Source organism: Littorina saxatilis, unplaced genomic scaffold (assembly GCF_037325665.1).
Source record: "Littorina saxatilis isolate snail1 unplaced genomic scaffold, US_GU_Lsax_2.0 scaffold_573, whole genome shotgun sequence".
NCBI classification, from domain to species: Eukaryota; Metazoa; Mollusca; class Gastropoda; order Littorinimorpha; family Littorinidae; genus Littorina; species Littorina saxatilis.
Genome location: NW_027126123.1, coordinates 70727 through 83681, shown reverse-complemented (window position 1 = coordinate 83681; position 12955 = coordinate 70727). Strand labels below are relative to the sequence as shown.

Sequence of the window (12955 nt, the reverse complement as noted above, 5' to 3'; positions counted from 1 at the left end):
ATGTTGTATTCAAAACAAGCGCAGAAAGTTAACAAGAATACAGAAAAGCGCGCTTTCCTGCTAAGCGCAATACACTACCGCGCTATTCTGGCTTGTCAATTTTACTGCGTTTTGCACGTGGGAGGTGAGCGATATCCTTCTCGCGGGGATTGACGAAGCTGTATTGTCTTGGTGAAAAAATGCAGTGCGTCCAGTTTCATTCCGTGAGTTCGACAGCTTGACTAAATGTAGTAATTTCGCCTTACGCGACTTGTTGTTTAATAACTTGGTGTGATAAACATTTTGTTTAGAGCATTACGTTTTCACAATAGCATAAGAGCAAAGAAAGAAACTGAATCGGCATTTATTCGAAAGAGAGAAGATCATTTAGTTGTCTATGTGTATCTTACAGCAGTTTCACCTCGAACGAAAATGCAAATAATTTTTAACCTGGCTAATAGGGTAAGTGTATTTATGCAAGTGTATACACTGACACGGCCACCATTTCCACAGCTCGGGCGTCAGGCACGTGCAGTCTACGGGTCGACATAGACACGGACCCGTGGACAGTGACTGGTGACTGCGACATAACCAAGGGCAACTCCTCACGTGGCAGATACATGTGTCAGTGGTTCGGAAAGAAAGAAGGCGTAAGTACAATTTGTTACTGGTGTGGTAAATGCAGATATGCGTGAGATGGTTTTGATGAATGACTGGATGGATGCCTGCCAAACGGTTGTGTGACGTGTCTAGTGTGTTGGCGAAGTGTCTTGTGCTTGTCACTTCTCGCTTTCAGCCCTCACCGCTGGCTAGCACCGTCTGTCCTTTTTAGGACAATGCGAAAAGAGAGCAGAATGCGTCAGTCTCTCCTGCCAGTACAATAACCTCTCCACAACAAGCCCTATGTAGTGCCTCCATCGCGGCGACAGGCGTAAACTGGGTACCGCAAGGCCCCAGGCTAGACTACAAGGACTCGGAGGAGGTTGGCCCCTAGACGTGCGGCATGCGGGCCCACCGGTGTGTGGAAACGCCCAGGTGCCCACGAACCAACCTCCAGCTATGGGTCAAATAGCCGGGCAGGATAGGCTCGTCAACCCTGGCAGGCAGCTATCCTAAGAGAAGACCACTCTGAATTCAAAACGAGGGTAGAGGAGGCTCATCATGCATGGAAGGAAACTCGTCTAGGAGAAGGAAAACTCCGAAATGAAACCCACGCAGTCCCTCGAAGACGGGACGGCACTGGCCTTTTTTAGGCGGGGAGCAGACCGGGTGCCTACGCTATCCTCGACAAATGGTTGTGTCATCAACCGGATGGATGAATCAGTGGGTGGATGGGTTTGGCATTTACTGAACAACGCCAATTGGATAAGTCAAGGACGACTCCGCCATCCTTGACTTATCCAATTCTGATTCCATTTATGTTGGTGAAATTGAACCTTTTAACACATGGTGCAAGGACAACTTCTTAGTCTGAGACCTAAATACTATCAAAACAAAGGAAATGATAATTGATTTTAGAAAGAAGCCTGTGATAACCCCTGACCTTTTTATCGATGGTGTGAAAGTTGAGCGACTGGATGAGTACGAGTACCTAGGCACAGTAGCCTACACACAGTATCCGTTCACAAAACATGTCAGCCACGAGTGTACTGTCTACAGAAACTCAGATCCCTGGATGTGAACCCAATGATTGTATGCACTTTTGACAGGAGTTTTATTGAGTCTGTTGTAACGTTACGTTTTGTCTGCTGGTTTGGTGGTCCAAGCACCAACAACAGGAATGTTCTGGGCAGGGTTGTGAGAATGTGCAGCAAGATTGTGGGTGAGGGACAGTTGAGTTTGACTGAGCTGTACGAAAGAAGAGTGGTGCCATATCATTTGATCTGGTAATATCCGTATAACCAGAGACTGCCTACGTGACTTCGATACTATTACACAATTCCTCGCAAAACACGTGCTGACCTAAATCACAGAAGCAGCCAGGCTCGCTAGGCCTTTCGCCTTTCAAAGTTATGTGCTGCGCTTGTTCAGCCAGTCCTCCGTTTCCTAGACGCTAGATTTGGCGAGTGTGGCGAGGAAGTAGGGTTTCTTAGGCAATTCTCGCCGCGAGGAAATTCAATTCAGCGAGCTGAACTTAACTGTTTTTGTACAAGGACGCATAATAACACACACACACACACACACACACACACACTGCCACACACACAATGACATACTGGGGGAAGCGAAGGTCGAACTGACCTAAATCACACAAGGGGAACGACACAGTCACAGCCACCGAGCCTTTCAGTCGCGTGCCGCTCTACAGCGTTTTTGCATCTCACAAAATAGACATTCCTAGTACAGTTGTTCCTCTTTTGTCCAATGTCCGCTTAGCTCAGTGGTTAGCGCTGCGGTGCGGTTTCTGAAGTGGTTCGAGCCCCGTCAATGCTATCATTTGTTAGTGTATTTTTATGAATCATGCGCGCTTTTCCTGTTTAGTTTATAAAATATGCTTTTGGGGGGGCACGTTTTGTGCTAAACATACAGGCAGTGCTCTAAATAGATCGCCATTCAAGACTCAAATACTGTAACATTTTAATATCCTTATAAAAACAAGAATACATGCTTTCTATAGTGCCAGGCGGTTTAAAAATAAATCTAATTCACTTAAGTTCTGACTGTCACTAAAAACATCAAGACTTTCTGATAAATCACTCACTGAAACAGACTCAGCACGCCCGCGTGCTTAAACACACACACACACACACACGCACGCATGCACGCACGCACACACACACACACACACACGTAGTAACACACAGACACACACACACGCACACACACACACACACAACCACACACACACACACACACACACACACACACATACACACATACACACACATAAAATAGAACAGATCGAGCGCTGTAGATAAATGAAGAGGTATACTTTTGCATGCAGATTGCGGACATCTCGCTTGAAAAAAACCCATCTGTTGTCACTTTCATTATTATTTCTTCTAAAATGTGCCTGTCAAGACACCCCACGTGCAATGTTTCAACACTCTTGGCTGGTTCCAATGGTATTCGCCTTTTAACACAGGCACCAATGCATATTTATACAGTAATACCGTCGTTTCAAATACGTTGCAACACATGTGTAAAAGACCTGAACTTCTCAGATGTTTAAAGGTCTTAAAAGGGACTTCCGATATACTGCATTCTGTTAACTAATGTTGTTTCTGGCCTCGGGTCCAGTGATTCATGTTGCTTCAGTGATTGGCGAACGAATTCCGCAGTGACCAATGCCAAATCAGTGCCTTGTGAGGTTTGTTTCAGTATTGCAATTGATCCCCGAAAATGCTTTGGAATAAAGATGATCAGAGTAAATTAAAACAAAAGAAAGGAGAGTAGAGAAATCAAACAAAATTAAAAACAAAAATAAAGATAAAAATACCGCACTGGCATGACTCGAACCTACGACCAGAGACACATATATATAGCATGTCTCTGCTGCGACGTATCGACTCTCACCGCAGCCGGTTCGATAACCACTGCGCAAGAAAGAATTCCTTCTAAAATGGGCAAAACTAAACCGTTTCTCTAGGAAAGTTCAGAGGCAAAGGCACCCGACATTGAACTCGGCACATTACAGAAGAGGAGCTTTTTTTCTCTAAAAAGAAAAATGTTCTAGAGCATTTTTGGCAGCAAGACAACGTTACAAAGCAAAAACATGTTTGGTTGTCTTTATAGTACCGTTTCTTGAACATATATGGGGGATAAAGACACTGTGATTTTTCTTTTTTCAAACCGGTGTCTTGTGCCCAAATTAAAGCTGTATTGCAACTTCGAAGGATCTGTCAGTGTGCGATCGCAGCAGTGAATGATTTAGGTCCCTTACTCGGTTTGATATTCACGAGGAAAACGAGGAATGACTGTCCGGTTTTTATTTTTTTATTTTTATTTTTTTTTTAAGTTTTCCGTCTGGTTGACACTCGTTTCGATATATGCGAAAGGCTGGAATGATTGCAAATGACAAAGCACATGTACTGGTTTGGATTATATGAGGGGGAAGTTCCCCTGTTGTTTTTGAGGGATCCAATGACTGTGTTGGTGATAATGAATCTTTTACATCTTAACGGCATGTTTCCGATGTGGTAGTTGGTGATTTTTAAACGGAATTGAATGGCATTTTGTGTGTATGACGTTTTTACACATCTGTTTTAAATCCTAACAGCGAGAGATTTGTATGCTGTTCAGAACAATGTACATATATTTAAATATAATATTAATGTTGAAGTCGTTCGTTTTGTCCATTTTTTACATGAACCACCACTGCAATTTCTCCATGTGAGATAATAAAGTTAATTTGATTTGATTTGAATTGAATTCACGCCAATGCTCACCGAGACACGGTTCCTCTCTAGGCTGAAATCTCCGTGAAATGCTCAAACGGCATTTGCATTTACCTTTCAACAAAATTTCGTTCCACAGACTTAATGGAGGTATTTACAAAATAATCAGCTACCCTCACAGGGCCCTTTGAACAAAGCAAACGATAATAAATAAGTACCACACAGTAAAACAAGAAATTCAAGCAACACATTCACCAGCAAATTTCAGACATCTGATTTCTCTGACGCGAGAGGTTCGTCCTATCTATATAGACTTAGCAAGAAAACTGCAGATAGTATCAGATATGCGATTGCGTGATAGTCTCACATCGTCGTATTTTTTTTAGACCTATTTTTACGATAGGGAAATTAGTTTCCAACAACCGACTACAGTTATTCGTTTAGATGGTACGCAGTGATGCGGAAAAAGTGTTTAAACTCGTCAGACGCATTGTCCCGACAATTTTGAGGGTAGCCTTATTTTAGCGGTGGTGACGTGATCCCTCTAAAAATAAATCTGTGATCCAAAAGGTGATCCAGATAGTCAAGTAAACGGCCTTAACTGGTATAGAAAGATATAATGAAATAACACGGGAATTAACGCTTCAAGTTGGGTGCAACATTTGTCACAATACTTGTTTTTGGTTATGTTTATATAAAAACACCCCAAAACAAAACAACGTAAATCATGAGTACCTTGCCGTTCTCTACTTTTCTGAATAAATGACGAGTTGTCATTCAAACAATATAATTGTGTACACTGGTAGCTAGCTCAACAAAAAAAAAACAATTTCAAATTGTCTGTTACGTATAGAATTTGAAAAATAAAACTCATAAACAGCATATTTAGTTTGGAATCCGGCTAGATTTCGAATCTGGCCAGATAGCATCAGAATTCTGAACTCAACTGGCTGAAATGGGTATTTGTGGTCATAAAACGCTAATTCTAAATCCAGCTGGTTGAGTTTGAAATTCCAGGTGTATCCAACGTTCACTAATTAGCAAGAAAAGCAAGAAAATATCTGATTTTAATCTGCATCAATGATGTTGTCTTTTTGTTCAGCCGAACACACAAGAAGCACCGTTGACCAGCCTGATAGCCATGACGTCCAGCACCTTACCGACAGGTTCAGCCAGTTGTCCTGTCCGTCAGTCCTTATCTGACCATGACGGTCGTTACACGTACAGAGTCATGTTCCTCCCTGGTCGTCAGTTCTTCCCTGCTGAAACCGTTAGCATAAGTAAGTGTGTGTGTGTGTGTGTGTGTGTGTGTGTGTGTGTGTGTGTGTGTGTGTGTGTGTGTGTGTGTGTGTGTGTGTGTGTGTGTGTTTGCTTATGCGGTAAACAAGAACAGAAACTTAGAACAGGAGATTGCACTTGCCCCTGCAAGGCCTCATAGAGACAGCCTGCAGAGCACGTATACGGTTACAAAGCCTACAAGAGCCAGAGCGTAATCACAATCAGGAAGATTTGGACATATGTTCGAGCACTTCGGGGTTCGAGACGGACGCCTGGCAGAAACGTTTTATCTCAGTGTCAGATTCCGAGTGTCCGGTCATCAGTTGGTTGCTTTAAGCAAGGTTTCAAGTTATTCAATTAAACATGGTAACAATAATAAAACGAGAAACATTAAGAACACGAACTCAAGCGAACACTTATATTACGTTCGCTCGCATCAGTCGGTTCAGCGGACGGTCGGGTTAAGATTCACCGTACTCTTTTTATATTTAGTAAAGTTTTGACTAAATATTTTAACATCGAGGGGGAATCGAAACGAGGGTCGTGGTGTATGTGCGTGTGTGTGTGTGTGTGTGTGTGTGTGTGCGTGTGTGTGTGCGTGTGTGTGTGTAGAGCGATTCAGACTAAACTACTGGACCGATCTTTATGAAATTTGACATGAGAGTTCCTGGGTATGAAATCCCCGAACGTTTTTTTCATTTTTTTGATAAATGTCTTTGATGACGTCATATCCGGCTTTTCGTGAAAGTTGAGGCGGCACTGTCACGCCCTCATTTTTCAACCAAATTGGTTGAAATTTTGGTCAAGTACTCTTCGACGAAGCCCGGGGTTCGGTATTGCATTTCAGCTTGGTGGCTTAAAAATTAATTAATGACTTTGGTCATTAAAAATCTGAAAATTGTAAAAAAAAAAAAAATTTATAAAACGATCCAAATTTACGTTTATCTTATTCTCCATCATTTGCTGATTCCAAAAACATATAAATATGTTATATTCGGATTAAAAACAAGCTCTGAAAATTAAATATATAAAAATTATTATCAAAATTTTTTTTTCGAAATCAATTTAAAAACTATTTCATCTTATTCCTTGTCGGTTCCTGATTCCAAAAATATATAGATATGATATGTTTGGATTAAAAACACGCTCAGAAAGTTAAAACGAAGAGAGGTACAGAAAAGCGTGCTATGCAGCATAGCGTAACCACTACCCCGCTCTTCTTGTCAATTTCACTGCCAATGCCGTGAGCGGTGGACCACGAGTATACGGTCTTGCTGCGTTGCATTGCGTTCAGTTTCATTCTGTGAGTTCGACAGCTACTTGACTAAATATTGTATTTTCGCCTTACGCGACTTGTTTTATATTTAGTCAAGTTTTGACTAAATATTATAACATCGAGGGGGAATCGAAACGAGGGTCGTGGTGTATGTGCGTGCGTGTGTGTGTGTGTGCGTGCGTGCGTGTGTGTGTGTGTGTGTGTGTTGAGCGATTCAGACTAAACTACTGGACCGATCTTTATGAAATTTGACATGAGTGTTCCTGGGTATGATATCCCCGAACGTTTTTTCATTTTTTTGATAAATATCTTTGATGACGTCATATCCGGCTTTTCGTGAAAGTTGAGGCGGCACTGTCACGCCCTCATTTTTCAACCAAATTGGTTGAAATTTTGGTCAAGTAATCTTCGACGAAGCCCGGGGTTCGGTATTGCATTTCAGCGTGGTGGCTTAAAAATTAATTAATGACTTTGGTCATTAAAAATCTGAAAATTGTAAAAAAAAATAAAAATTTATAAAACGATCCAAATTTACGTTTATCTTATTCTCCATCATTCGCTGATTCCAAAAACATATAAATATGTTATATTCGGATTAAAAACAAGCTCTGAAAATTAAATATATAACAATTATTATCAAAAAAAAATTTCGAAATCAATTTAAAAACACTTTTATCTTATTCCTTGTCGGTTCCTGATTCCAAAAACATATAGATATGATATGTTTGGATTAAAAACACGCTCAGAAAGTTAAAACGAAGAGAGGTACAGAAAAGCGTGCTATCCTTCTCAGCGCAACGAATACCCCGCTCTTCTTGTCAATTCCACGGGCACTGCCTTTGCCACGGGCGGTGGAGTGACGATGCTACGAGTATACGGTCTTGCTGCGTTCAGTTTCATTCTGTGAGTTCGACAGCTACTTGACTAAATATTGTATTTTCGCCTTACGCGACTTGTTTATTTTTGTTGTTATTATTATTTTTGTTTTTGTTTTAGTAAAACAAAGCATTCCCTTTTGGCACGGTAACATAAAGGCCTACTATATATCTAAGGCGGTTTTGTGGAACGTTTTCTGGCGATTTGCACTTTCAAAAGTTCAGAGGACATTTGCTGTAATTTAGATGTTCCCGCAGTGGGGCACTGCGGTTATGAAATTAAAGGCCCCTCCTGTTTTTGGAACCGCAGGAGCTTTCTAGTTTGCTGTTAGGTAGATTTTTGGTTCCTCTTTCCTGTCATGCTCTCTTTTTCTTCATGAATTCTTTTCTTTTTTCTGCCTTCTTGCTCATTCACCTGTATTTTTTCCAAAAATCTCTTCTCTTGCCGCTTGTCTCGCGATTCATGTATAGTTTAATCTGTTAGTGTTCTGATGTAAGTCCAGCAGTAGATAGGTTAAGCCTATTTTAACATACTGGAAACTGGTAATCTTCCAGTAGGTATTAATTTAGTTTTACTAAAGCCTGCTGGGACACAAGTAATGGGTTAGTGCATTTGTAAACAGGAATCGCTTGACAAGTGGCCCCCTTCATCCCCCCCTTCCTCGTCCTGATATGGCTCTGCGTGGTCGGCTGGACGTTAAGCAACAAATAAACAAACAAACAAACAAACAAATTTAGATGTAATTTAGACACACGTGCAGTAATTAGCTCAAAATTAGCCCGTAACGTTGCTAATTATTCAGAGGATTTTGTTCGGCGAGTGTGTCCAATAGTACCGTCCTCCGTCTGTCGTCACATTGTGTTCAATGCTGGGGGGTATGCATTCGCCTAGACATAAAAATACAGTTGGATCCAGGCAGTCAAATCTGTTACCTAGCAAGCTCACACGACGCTGTCGATATTGCCACTACCAAAACAAACACACTGTTTAGTATGCTGTGTCGAAAGACTGCCCAACACAGTATTTGAATTTTAAAAATAGAACGCTCATACTATAATTTTAAGGCACTCCTCGTGTGTGTTGTTCAATCAATCAATATGAGGCTTATATCGCGCGTATTCCGTGGGTACAGTTCTAAGCGCAGGGATTTTTTATTTTTTTATTTTGTTTAGGCAATTTATATCGCGCACATATTCAAGGCGCAGGGATTTATTTTTGCCGTGTGAGATGGAATTGTTTTACACAATACATCAAGCATTCACATCGGCCAGCAGATTGCAGCCATTTCGGCGCATATCCTACTTCTCACGGCCTATTATTCCAAGTCACACTGGTATTTTGGTGGACATTTTTATCTATGCCTATGGTAAGGCGTCCGCCCCGTGATCGGGAGGTCGTGGGTTCGAACCCCGGCCGGGTCATACCTAAGACTTTAAAATTGGCAATCTAGTGGCTGCTCCGCCTGGCGTCTGGCATTATGGGGTTAGTGCTAGGACTGGTTAGTCCGGTGTCAGAATAATGTGACTGGGTGAGACATGAAGCCTGTGCTGCGACTTCTGTCTTGTGTGTGGCGCACGTTATATGTCAAAGCAGCACCGCCCTGATATGGCCCTTCGTGGTCGGCTGGGCGTTAAGCAAACAAACAAACAAACAAAAATCTATGCCTATACATATTTGCCAGGAAAGACCCTTTTGTCAATCGTGGGATCTTTAACGTGCACACCCCAATGTAGTGTACAACGAAGGGACCTCGGTTTTTCGTCTCATCTGAAAGACTAGCACTTGAACCCACCACCTAGGTTAGGAAAGGGGGGAGAAAATTGCTAACGCCCTGACCCAGGGTCGAACTCGCAACCTCTCGCTTCCGAGCGCAAGTGCGTTACCACTCGGCCACCCAATTGTTATCAATTTAAAACCTAAATCCGACTCTGTAGCTCTTTGTGCGAATTTAAATTACCTCTACAAATGTGGGCAGCTACTCTGTGGGCCGGAATATAGGATGGAAATCAAACCATAGCCGTGGTGCGTCGGAAGAACTTGAGGAGAAATCATAGTGTCAAAACATAACCCGTACAAAGCCAAGAACAAGATAACAAAGAAAATATACTCACCAGAAACACGAACAATAAACATACGGAAAAGGACCGGTTTCGACATATGTCTTCGTCAACTAAAATACTAAAGACAAAAAAGAGAAGAAGAAACAAGTCGCGTGAAGCGATATAAAAACATTTAGTCAAGCCGTCGGCATCAAAGTAACAGATTAACACAAACTTATTCCCCCCTCTGCTTCTTTACCTCTGTAAACTTGTAGAGCTAGTTATTTTTCGATAATGACCCAGCAACCAAACAAATAACGAGCCAGCAACAGCCTGAATCCTCGATAGTGCAATGGGTTGAGAAGCTGTTCTGTTTCGGTACTACTTTTGCGACTGAAAAGTTCCAAACGCTCTAATGTACGAAGTATACATTTCTGGAGCAAACGATACAAACATACCGCATTTAAATTAACAACTACAGGCCTGAACACATGAATCTCCATATAAAATCCATGAGTTCGGTTGTTTTCTGAATCTAGATCTGCCGTGTACAAACCGTTCATCACAAGCAAATTCCCAAGGCAAGTAACTCATACTCTAGCGACAAGAGTAGTTCCCCTTCTTTTAACGCAGTTTCTTCGACAACACTGACTGCAATCCGACGGTCAGTTTTTAACAATATTTCATTTTATAAACAGATCACACGCAACCAAATGCACACATCTCATCAATTTAAACAACATAAAGCGGTTTCATACACTATTTTCCCCAGAAAACTTAACTTCATACAGTAATTAACGTTGGAACACGGGTGCAAATGTTCGTCTGCTAGTCCCATTTGACGAAAGAACATTATCTTAAGCGATACTAAAACATAAAAAGAACACACAATATCTGCCTTTACCGCCACAGCAGAATAACAGCATATCTGTGTACTTGATTTTAGTCCAAAACAGGGAAACTGACAAGAAGTGTAAACAGAATGGAATGATTTGCACGGAACTATACAACCGCGCATTAGTCGATCGCCTGCGCAGGTTGACTGGTTGAGTGATTCGGATTCGATCAAACTTTCGCACAAAAACTCCTGTTTTCTTTGAATAACTGAAGAAAGGAGGAATAAAGAGGTTACACACCTCGTCTCAGTGATTATTAAAAATAATGGTCTCAGTTCGCGGTCATGAAAAAGCTCGCTGAAGCTCGCATTTTTCATGATCCGCTAACTTCGACCATTATTTTTAATAATCACTGAGACTCGGCATGTAACCTCTACATACAGACCAGCACGGTTGACCTCGTGGTAAGGCGTCCGCCCCGTGATCGGGAGGTCGTGGGTTCGAACCCCGGCCGGGTCATACCTAAGACTTTAAAATTGGCAATCTAGTGGCTGCTCCGCCTGGCGTCTGGCATTATGGGGTTAGTGCTGGGACTGGTTGGTCCGGTGTCAGAATAATGTGACTGGGTGAGACATGAAGCCTGTGCTGCGACTTCTGTCTTGTGTGTGGCGCACGTTATATGTCAAAGCAGCACCGCCCTGATATGGCCCTTCGTGGTCGGCTGGGCGTTAAACAAACAAACAAACAAACAAACAAACATACAGTCAACGCCGAGACTATGTTAAGATAGTCTCGACTAACCACACCGAAAGACCAAGACGGGTCAAACTCGTCTCCGCGTAGCGTGCGAACGCATTGCTTACTTAACCTACTTTCTGTCATTCTTGGCACATTTTTAGAGTAAACATGACATATGTATGTATTTTTTAATTCAGGGGGAATTGAGGAATACAATGCAATCATTTTGAAATCTCCTTGTAAAAACTCGATTTTAGTGACAACTTTAATGAGCAAACTAATTAACTAAATTTTACGCTGCCAAGCTGAAATTCAATCACATAGTCCGGACTTTGTCGAACAATGCTTGACCAAAATTTCAATCAATTTGATTGAAAAATGAGGGCGTGACAGTGCCGCCTCAATTTTCACAAAAATTCGGATATGACGTTATCAAAGACATTTATCGAAAAAATGAAAAACATGTCCAGGGATATCATAGCCCGAAACTCTAATGTAAAATGTCATGAAGATCGGTCCAGTAGTTTTCTCTGAATCGCTGAACACACACGCACACACACACACACACACACACACACATACACACAAACACACAAACACACACATACACACATACACACATACACACAAACACACACACACATACACCACCACACTCGTCTAGATTCCCCGTCTATGTTAAAAAATGTAGTCAAACCTTGACTAAATGTAAAAAGAACAAAAACTAACTAACTTGTCATAGTTATCTTGTTCTTGTTCTTCTTACTCGCAGTCTCTTGTTCCTGTTCCATACAACGCCGTTTCAAATTTTAAGGTTTTCCTTGTGAGTGGGGGGCATAATTAAGAAACCCAAACGGAACAGCTAGGGCAATAAGAGAAACAGGTTTTTGTCTGTTTTATTCCCCCCTCTGCTTCTTTACCTCTGTAAACTTGTAGGGGTAGTTATTTTTCGATAATGACCCAGCAACCAAACAAATAACGACCCAGCAACAGCCTGAATCCTCGATAGTGCAATGGGTTGAGAAGTTCTGTTTCGGTACTACTTTTTGCGACTGAAAAGTTCCGAACGCTCTAACGTACGAAGTATACATCTCTGGAGCAAACAATACAAACATACCGCATTTAAATTAACAACTACAGGCCTGAACACATGAATCTTCATATAAAATCCATGAGTTCGGTTGTTTTCTGAATCTAGATTTGCTGTGCTAAAACGTTCATCACAAGCACTTTCCCGCAAGGCAAGTAACTCATACTTTGTGTAGCGACAAGAGTAGTTCCCCTTCTTTTCACTCAGTTTCTTTCTTTCCATTTGTACTTTTGCATGTTCATTAAGTGTAAATTGTTTTCACTATGTGGCTCAAAAGAGTTTTTTGTGAATAAAAACTGTTCAAATAGAAATAAACTGTTCAAAAAAAACCTGTTCGACAACAGACTGCAATCCGACGGTCAGTTTTCAACAATATTTCATTTAATAAACAGATCACACGCAACCAAATGCACACATCTCATCAATTTAAACAACATAAAGCGGTTTCATACACTATTTTCCCCAGAAAACTGAACTTCATACAGTTTTTAACGTTGGAACACGGG

General features: G+C 41.5%; 1 protein-coding gene across 2 annotated transcripts in view; it reads left to right on the top strand.

The window, feature by feature from the left end:
* The first annotated feature begins 226 nt into the window (after nt 1-226).
* The window catches only part of LOC138954567 (sialic acid-binding Ig-like lectin 10), a 46223-nt gene continuing 33494 nt past the window's right edge, over nt 227-12955 (top strand). The window contains exons 1-2 of one of the 2 annotated variants that reach the window (XM_070326380.1): nt 227-629; nt 5419-5596. In XM_070326380.1, coding sequence (XP_070182481.1) covers nt 600-629; nt 5419-5596 — 208 coding nt within the window. In that variant the 5' untranslated portion in view covers nt 227-599. The remainder of the gene's footprint in view (nt 630-5418; nt 5597-12955) is intronic. The other variant, XM_070326379.1, reaches the window with a different exon arrangement.